Source organism: Apaloderma vittatum, unplaced genomic scaffold, assembly GCF_000703405.1.
Source record: "Apaloderma vittatum isolate BGI_N311 unplaced genomic scaffold, ASM70340v1 scaffold43875, whole genome shotgun sequence".
Classification (NCBI taxonomy): domain Eukaryota; kingdom Metazoa; phylum Chordata; class Aves; order Trogoniformes; family Trogonidae; genus Apaloderma; species Apaloderma vittatum.
Window position 1 is genome coordinate 6,817 of NW_009719679.1, and position 9,090 is coordinate 15,906.

The 9,090-nt window shown below is 43.3% G+C and overlaps 1 protein-coding gene across 1 annotated transcript; it reads left to right on the plus strand.

Moving 5' to 3' along the window:
* Nucleotides 1-690: 690 nt before the first annotated feature.
* Nucleotides 691-8,891, plus strand: TFAP2B (transcription factor AP-2 beta (activating enhancer binding protein 2 beta); the record flags this gene model as incomplete). Its single annotated transcript, XM_009870715.1, has 4 exons — nt 691-910; nt 3,428-3,546; nt 6,255-6,396; nt 8,585-8,891. Coding segments are annotated over 4 exons (782 nt in total), but the record flags the coding sequence as incomplete, so codon positions are not given.
* Between the last annotated feature and the right edge of the window lie 199 nt (nt 8,892-9,090).

Genomic DNA, 9,090 nt, shown 5'->3' on the forward strand with positions numbered 1-9,090 from the left:
TGTTACAGTAACTCTATCAGCTTTATTCAGGGGCGGGAGAATTCCTATTACTTCACGGACAGCACAATATGATCAAGGTGGCGAACACCATGGTTAAACCAGACTTTTTATTTTTCCTGGGGTTCCTTTTTTTCTGAAGGAAAAGACTCATTTTATTTCATAAACCAGACTTAATAAAAACACAAAGCAATAACAGAGCTGTCTTCTGGTTGCTGTATCCTCCAGCCTTGATACTTATTTAAGACAGCAACTCCCTTCGTGTAGTGAATTTAGTCCTGGCTCAGCTTAGCAGAAATGGAAACATTAGCAAAAAAAAAAAAAAGTAAATTTTCCTCTTTTTTTCCCCTCCAGAAAGGCGCTGTCCGTTGTACAAAAGGCATCGGGGGGCTCTGGGTGAGACACAGGCTCAAACCCGAAAGTTGCCAGGTGCTTGCCAATATGTATTTTATTTCCCAATGATCAAACCCTGCATAGAGGCTGTACTGCCCCATCCTTCTCTCCATCCATCATTCATGGAGCAGTTTCCTAGAGGTTGGGGGAGCAGCATCCTTCAGGTTGCTGGAGGTAGCCAGAAGTTCAAAATTCCCTTTCATTTTGCTGTTCTGTGCATGTCAGAGAGACTGTGGTGACCCTGTACTCCTTCGTGGCGTGACGGTTTCTCTCTCCCCGCTTCCCCTTTTCTTTCTCCAGTTCCGGTTCCTCCCAAATCTGTCACTTCTTTGATGATGAATAAAGATGGCTTCCTGGGTGGAATTTCAGTCAATACCGGAGAGGTGTTTTGCTCTGTACCTGGCCGCTTGTCTTTGCTTAGTTCAACTTCAAAATATAAAGTAACTGTGGGAGAAGTTCAAAGACGCCTTTCTCCTCCAGAGTGTCTGAATGCATCCCTCCTAGGAGGAGTACTTAGAAGGTAAGAGGCTGGGGTGAGCGTGTTGAACATGCCCATGGGTGGGCAAACATGCATGCACCAGAAATATTTGGTCAACAGTTAAGATAACTGCAAATGTGCACTGATCTTGTTGTCAAAGCATTTGTGTGTAACGTTCAGGATGAGATGAAAACATATTTTATTCAGACATTGAGATGAATGGACGGAGACTAGAGAAAGATTCGGTCTTGCGTGTTTTCTATCAACGATTCTCAAAATTAAGGAACTGAGAGAAGATTTTCATTCTTGTATATGCACACACTTTCTATATTTTCTCCTTCTCCTCACACTTCTCTCTTAGAAAATGGACTGAATAAAATACTGTTGTGGACGTGTTGCAATTAGGTGCTGCAGGACGAACTGGATGTATTTCAGGACCTGATGCATTTTTAGAGATTTCCTAGATAAACACAGGAGACTTCCCCATATGACAATAAGGATAAGTCAATTATTAGCATGTCACAAAAGAGTATTGAAATTGGCAGGATGTTAATAGGCAACCTGTAAGGTAGGTAAATACTTGACTCAACAAAAGCTATCAACAAATAGTTGAAAGTCAGAAACTTAGTGCTTCATCTAGAGAAGGTTGCTAGAGGAATTACTCTCAGCTGGTCTTGAGGTCTTTACTCTTAAACATTTGTGCAAATTACCCAGTAATAACCTGGTGTGTTTTGCTGAAGACCTCCAAATAGTTTGCATTATTGGTACCGAGGAAAATAAGGGGCAAAAGATAACCTGGAAGCCTGGTTGCCACTCCATCATGTCAACGGAGGGATCGTTCATTTAGATACCAGCAACAACAATTTAAATTCCTAGGTCATCAATTGGAAAGACTACCAGTGAGAAAGGCCTTTATCTTCCTGACAGTGACTGAAGGACTGTGAATTGTCGGTATGTCTTGTGAGTAAGCAACGTGAACTAAGGGTCTATCTCTGATCAAAAGAGGGAAGAAGCCATGATATGGTATGAGGCAGCTGAGAGGGAATAAGACTTCATTTTCTACATGTGAGGTATATATCAGACTGGAAGTTAAGGCATAACTTCGAGGCAGGAACAAATGTATATAAACTAACATTGAATAAATTTCAGATCATGTTTTAAAGTTGATAATCTTTGAGGAGGAAACATATTGCCAGCTTCTGTAGTAGCAATTGGGCAACGTTGACTCTAAGTTGCTTTAAAATGTAGTTGTTATTCTTTATTTCCTGTGAAAAAAAAGATGCGTGATGATGTCAGGGACTCCAGCTCCATGTCTGAGGATGAGGGGGAAAGTCCTGGTGCATGCAGTCAGTCACCTAAAAATACACGTGAGAATTAAGGTATCTTAAAATAGATACTGTTCCACGTGAATTTCTGTAACCATTGTTCAGCTTCTGATCCTTGCCAGGGAAACGAGCAGAGACTTTTACTTAGACATGCTAACCCGCCTGCTCATTCTGTACAGCTACAAATGAAGCAGGGAGAACATCTCAGAGACACATGGTAGAAAATAGAATTATGAAGGTAAAGAAACATCATTATTGAACTTCAGTGGATTTCTGGAGATGGCCCAAGCCATAACCATTGGCTGCTGCTGACTTCAGTTCCTATCTTAAATCTAAATTTTGGACAAGCTTTTGGTTCAGAGCAGACCACATATAGGAAGCTGCTCTCAATTCTGCCACCAGCCAGTCTGGCTTCTCTGTTGTTTCTGGTTTCCTTTCGCTAAGCGCGACTACTAATTCTTAAACAAACTTAAGTAAGAGATGTCTGGGACAGACTTTGATTTTAGGTGCGAAAATTCTCCCTGATTTCGCAGGTGGCATCCCTAGGGGTTTACATATGTATAGGAGTCCGAACAATAGCTCTGTATTTCCCACCTATAGTTCACTCACCCTTTTATTGTCCTTATCAGCAACCTCCTACAGATATTCAGATCTTCCTCCAGGCAATCAGTTCCCTCTATATAAAGAACTCTGCCCTCAGGTGAGCTCTTCCTTTCAGCATCGCCTTTCCGCACAAGAACACACTCAAGTAATGGTTTAATAAATATTTTCCTCCTTTTCTATTTATCCACAGGCACACACATTCTCCCTTCGAGCCTTTCAGATTTTTTCCCCCCTCTCGTTCTTCTTCTCATTCCGTCTCTGTCCTGGAATAATTGAGGATTTAATTCTCCTCCTCTACCTTTCTGCCCATCTCCTCACTCCATCTTAATACGAGTTAGTGTCGTACAGTAGGAACCCATTTGCTCTCTAGATCGGAATCCTGTACATTAATTATTGCTATCTGCATTATTTGATTTCCCTGGATAAAATAGGGAGAAAAGTGAGTTCAATCCCACTCCCACCTCTGGGAGAAATTAATCAAATCTCAGCAAACCCAAGCAGAAAGCAACACACCCAAAGTCCTTAAGGTCGAGTGAAAAACCCTCCCAGGCTCCATTGACTGCACAGACTAAATGTTTCTTCCAGGAACACTGCGGAGTTAATCATGATGTTAATTTCTTTGCAATTCTAGAGCCAAATCGAAAAACGGGGGGAGATCTTTGCGAGAAAGGCTAGAAAAAATCGGTTTGAATTTACCAGCCGGCAGGCGTAAGGCCGCAAATGTCACTTTACTCACCTCCCTGGTGGAAGGTAAGCCGAGGGTCGCAGGTCCCTTCACACCCTTGCCTGCTCTGAACTTGTCTGACATTTCACGAAACAAACAAAAAAAACCCCACCCCAAACCCCAAAAAACCAAATAAATACATACATAAAAATAAAATCCACCAACTTTCGGGATCAGGTGGGAAAACCTTGCAGAGGTGAAATTCAGGGCGGGTTAGGATGAACACAGTACAGTTAAAGATCTCATTCCCCCCAAATTAAATCACTGTCTGGATGGTTATTGATCCCCCTTGGTGGCAGGGTTATGCACGTGTATGTATGTACGTTGTGTGCCTGTGTTTGTGCGTGTATGTGATTCTACAGGGCAGTCCCATTCCTCATTGCTACTAATTTCCAGGCTGTGCTCTCTGACTCCGCAGCTACTCCATCTCCAGCTAATTTGCTCCTCCCGAGCATATTTATGGCCACTACAGGACTTTCAATGAGGAAAAATAATACAGATATTTATTTATATACTTATTTTACGAAACCGGAGCAATTTAAGGGGCTCAGAGTGTGGTTTTCCTTCAGGTGGCTAGACCTGAACAAAGAGACAAGCTATTCTTGAGGAAGGAGAGAGGGAAGGAAAGACTAAAGTTTCACCTAAATTCAAGTCAACTAATGTCATTTTGGCTTTCGGCTTATTTCTTTGATTTATTGTTGCTGTACTGAAAAGTAAAATTTAGATCTGCTAATATGTTTAGGATATGTGCGTGTTTGTGCAAAGAGAACTTGGACCTTCTCCAAGAAAAGTAACCAGAGTAGTATGGATGCAATTATGAATTATATGTATCTGCACTACACATACACACCAAGAGGCGTATAAATAATCCACTTATCGCTTCTGCATATAGGCGTGCATAAACATTTGTGCTAAATATTAGCTTTCCAACTCTTCTGATTGAGTTATGTGAGCGATAAGACCTTACCGCATGCAGGGCTAAACACAGGCTAGCAAAGAGATGGGTAGGGGTTTGTTAGAAAAGATATATATATATGTAGGTAATGCCGAGAGTGCGAAGCATGGCACAGGTTACGGCTTTAAGGGTCGCGCTACAGGTGACGTGAAGCATTTCGGGTGTGACAACTGCCCTTAAACAAGCGGATTAGTGCAGCTTCACACCCTCTGCGTGTGTGAAAATCGGTGCACCCTACTCCCAGCAAAAAAAAAATCAGTCCTTCCCCGAAGCTCCCTTGAGATTCAAAAGCCTGTGCGGCCGCAGAGTGATGCTAAAAAGCTGCGTCAAGTGTGGGAAGCTGTACATTTACACCTCCTCTCCCCTGATTTCCTTACAAATCAACAGTTTACTTTGAGAAAGCTCCCTGCTTTTGGAAGAAGCTGCACCTGCTGTAGCTTTTATCTTCTTTTCTGCCACCAGCCAGGCTTTAGCGTGGCTTCTATTGTATCGCCGAGAGCAGAAAGGCTCCGGCCGGTCCCGGCCAGGATTACCCGAACGGCCCCCGGGGGAACCCTGCGCGGCGCGAGGTGACCGCGACAGGGACTCCCCGGGCTCCGCCGGGTGCCCTCCCTTACATTAAGGGGTTTGGTCATTAGAGAAAAGCCTTGGAAAGCAGAAAACATTAGAAAGCAACTCCTGATCGTTAAAAATAACTTGATCCTGGAGTTATTAGACGTATCTGATTTGCGTGTTGGAAATCTTCCCCCGGTCCCTTAGGCGGTGCTTTAAAGGGTTTAATGCTCTATTCTAGAGGGGTTGAGATATAATCTGGTAGAATCCCCCTAGAGTCTGAGGGCTGTTTTGGTTTTTGGGTCTTTTTTCCTCCCCCTCTTCTTTTCCTCCTTTCTGCAGCTACTGTCTTCTTCTTGTGGCATGAAGCACATCAGTAGGAGTTGGATGACACGAACCTCTGGAGGCAAGAAACCTGAAACCAGGCAGGCAGGAAAAGTGACAATTAGAATTAGAATAATTATTATTTTTTTTTTCACAGAAAACTTTGCCGTTGGTTGCTAGCTTTCCACCCGGCAAAGATGATTTCCTGTTGCATGATGGTCAGTTAAGAAAGCAGATTAATAATTTTCATCGGACAAAACACAGTTATCTCCAGCTTTTTACAGATGTGGGGATACTTGTGATGATGACTAAAGCCCTCTGTGTGTGAAAAAAAAAAAGAGTGCCTATGATGTAATACAAAGAACTAACATTAATATTATGACCATATCTGTAAAATTTTGGACGCTGCTCTGATGTATTGAAACAGGAATGATTTCTCTGCTCTTAGGAGAAGTTTGGGTCCTTTTGTCTTTCGGGATTTCACCAGTTTGCCCTCCCCTCCCTTTTTTTTTTGGCCCAGTTAATTAGGAAGTGTATGTGTGTGTGTGCATCTATGTGTGTGTGATTTTACGTGTGTACTTTTCCCACAGTTCTGCATAATCAGCTGCTTGGGAACAAACCATCACAAGTGCACTATAGCAAAAGTCAATCTCCTCAGCTGAAAATCTGTCCCATCAACTTAGTTTTCTCCCGAAGGAGGGCTTGTGCAGGGAAAACTTATACCTGGAGCCTGTCCCTAAGGTGCAAGGCATGTTAAAAGATTTCTAAACACGGCCCGAAGGAGATGGTCTCTCCCGGAGGGAGCGGTGGGCAGCTGCCGCACGGTGCCTCGGCAGATCGGAGCCAGCCCAGCCTGGGGCCGGCGGTGCCCGGAGGTATTAAAGCCCTTCTCCTTCTCTCCAGGTGAGGCCGTTCACTTAGCTCGGGATTTTGGGTACATCTGCGAAACGGAGTTCCCTGCCAAAGCTGTTTCTGAGTACCTGAACAGACAGCACACGGACCCCAGCGACCTCCACTCCAGGAAAAACATGCTGCTTGCTACAAAGTGAGTGCGAAGCTGACTGCCCTCTCCCCTTCTGCCTTCCCCCGAGAAAACCCTCGCTCTCCTTAAACCCTTCATCTGAGCTCGTTTTGAAAGCAGACGAGATTTCCAGTCCTTAAATTAAAACAATCTCGCGGAGAGGAGGGATGGGCAGGGTAGACCCCTTAGTGTCTGCTTCCCTCCACAGGGGGGTTTCTGACAATACACCCTGTCCCTATAGAGGGTGTAGGTGACTGTCCCCTAGCTAATGTGCATCCTTTCCTAGCCACCTCTAGTTAAAAAAAAATCTTTGTGGGAAGGGAAACAAAATTCTGTATTTTGCATCCACAGCATGTCTGTGCTGCTCACACACACTTGTTTGTCTGCTATCAAATTGCAATGCCTTTTTCCATGTGGTTTAATAAAACAAAATAAATTTTAAAAAAATGAAAGAAAAAAGAAGATAAATCCCATCTCCATGTCCTCCTAACGATCCTCGGTTTTGTCCCCCCCAACCCATCCCACCCTCGGGACTTGGTGGATGTGCTGTATGTGATGAAATGCACTTGGCTGTGACTCCCAGGGTACTAAATGGGTGCTTCATAGTTTTCTCGTGTCCTCAGCAGTGGGTGCTGTCTGTCACCACACATCTTCATCTATCCAGCGAAAAAAAAAAAAGGAAAAAAAAAGAAGGAATAAGAAAGAAAAAAATAACAGCCCAAACAGTTCTCATTTATTTCATGCTCTGGGACGTGGCTTGCCTCCGATGACAGTGTAATTTAAAGAAATATATGGAGGGTTGAAAAATCATTTGCTCAAATTTGTCCAGATGTTTTTTAGACGTGATTGGAATTTGATTGCCCTTTTCCGCAGGGTCAGAAGATATTAATGTCCCAGAACTTTAATTGCTCACAGACCTGCTTTGCTCTTTGAAGATGTAAAATGTTGGACTCTTTACTGTTTGTTCTCCAAATTCAAAGTTTCCTCTCTTGCACTTTCTTAATGGATAATACACATAGAAGTAGACCTTTATCTTTCCCCGCCCTCTGAAACCTTTAACCCACTGGGAATTTCAGACAATTTCAGAGGATGAGAGCTGATTTTTTTTTTTTTTTAATTCTGGACTTTTTTTCTCCAGTCCCTAGGTAGGCATCTTTCTCAAAGAAATTATTCCTTTGGGAACCTCACCAGCCCTCAAGGTTTCTATGGTGCCCAGACACCTGTTGACTTGAAGGCCTTTTGGACCAGAGCAATGCAAAAGAAAATGTGTGTGTGTATTCATCAGAAAAATTTGATTTTTCAAAGGTGCAGGCAAACAAACAATAGTCAGATGTCAACTCTGTTGTGTTAATTGGGATGTTACCCTCCCAAACTGAAACAGGAAAAGCTAGCTTTACTCCTTATATGATGAATAAGACAGCATGAAATCTCAAAGTGCTGATTTTTCTCAACAAGGTGGCCCAGTCTGACAGTTCTCAGAGTAAGCTCGGTTTTGGTGTTCTCCTGTTCATCCAGGAGCTCTCAGTGCATGGCTGTGCTTTCCTCCATGAACAGCACTCCTGGGAGCTGCTTTGTCTTGCGGGGGTCAGGCTTCCAGGAAGACGAGTGGTTGGCAGACCCATGGTGCATCATCTCCCTTTCAGCCAGGATATTTCACAGTGGGTTTTCACAGTGCTGCAGAACTGTAGAATCATTTAGTTTGGAAAAGGCCTTTAAGATTGAGTCCAACTGCTAACATAGCACCATCAGGTCCACTACAAAACCATGTCCCTAAGCACTACATCAACACATCTTTAAAATAGTTTCAGGGATGGTGACCCAACCACTTCCCTGAGCAGCCTGTTACAATGCTTGACAACTGGTTTACTGAAGAATTTTTTCCTAATATCCAATCTAAACCTCCCTGGAAGCATCCTTGTGGCTGTGGGAAAGATTTCTATCTCTAGATCTGGTATTATCCTGCAGCTGCAGAAACTTCTTATTTGAAGAACATCAGCCTGAGGAGGAAGCTACTGGGTCTCCATGGCTTGTCCCTTGAGCACTGTGGGGGAAAAGAAGGTGATGCAAAGGTCCTGTCCTGGGTCTTGGGAACAGCTTTGGTCTAAACCTGCCCCCTCCTTCAACCTCGGTTGTTTCTGAGAAGTGTGAGATGAGCCTAACCACTGTTTTCTCCCCCCTCCTTCCCCTCTTTGCCTTTCTTTCTTCTGTGCAGGCAACTTTGTAAAGAATTTACAGATCTCTTGGCCCAGGACAGGACGCCCATTGGAAACAGTCGGCCCACCCCTATTTTGGAACCGGGCATTCAGAGCTGCTTGACTCACTTCAGCCTCATCACTCATGGCTTTGGGGCCCCCGCTATCTGCGCTGCCCTCACGGCCCTTCAAAACTACCTGACTGAAGCTCTCAAAGGCATGGACAAGATGTTCTTGAACAACAACACTGCTAACAGGCACACATCTGGCGAAGGACCAGGTAGTAAAACTGGAGACAAGGAAGAGAAACACAGAAAATGAGAGAGAGAGAGAGAGAGAGAGAAAGAGGAAAAAAAAAAAGAAAGGAAAAGAAAAAAGTTAAATAAACAAAAGGAGAAAAGAAAGAGAGATAATCCTTTAAAACAAAACCGTCTTAATTTTAGCTTTAAAAATATTGGATTGGGCTTTGGAAGAATTTTATTAGGTAGAACAAAATAATAAAAATAATAATAATAATAATAAAAGA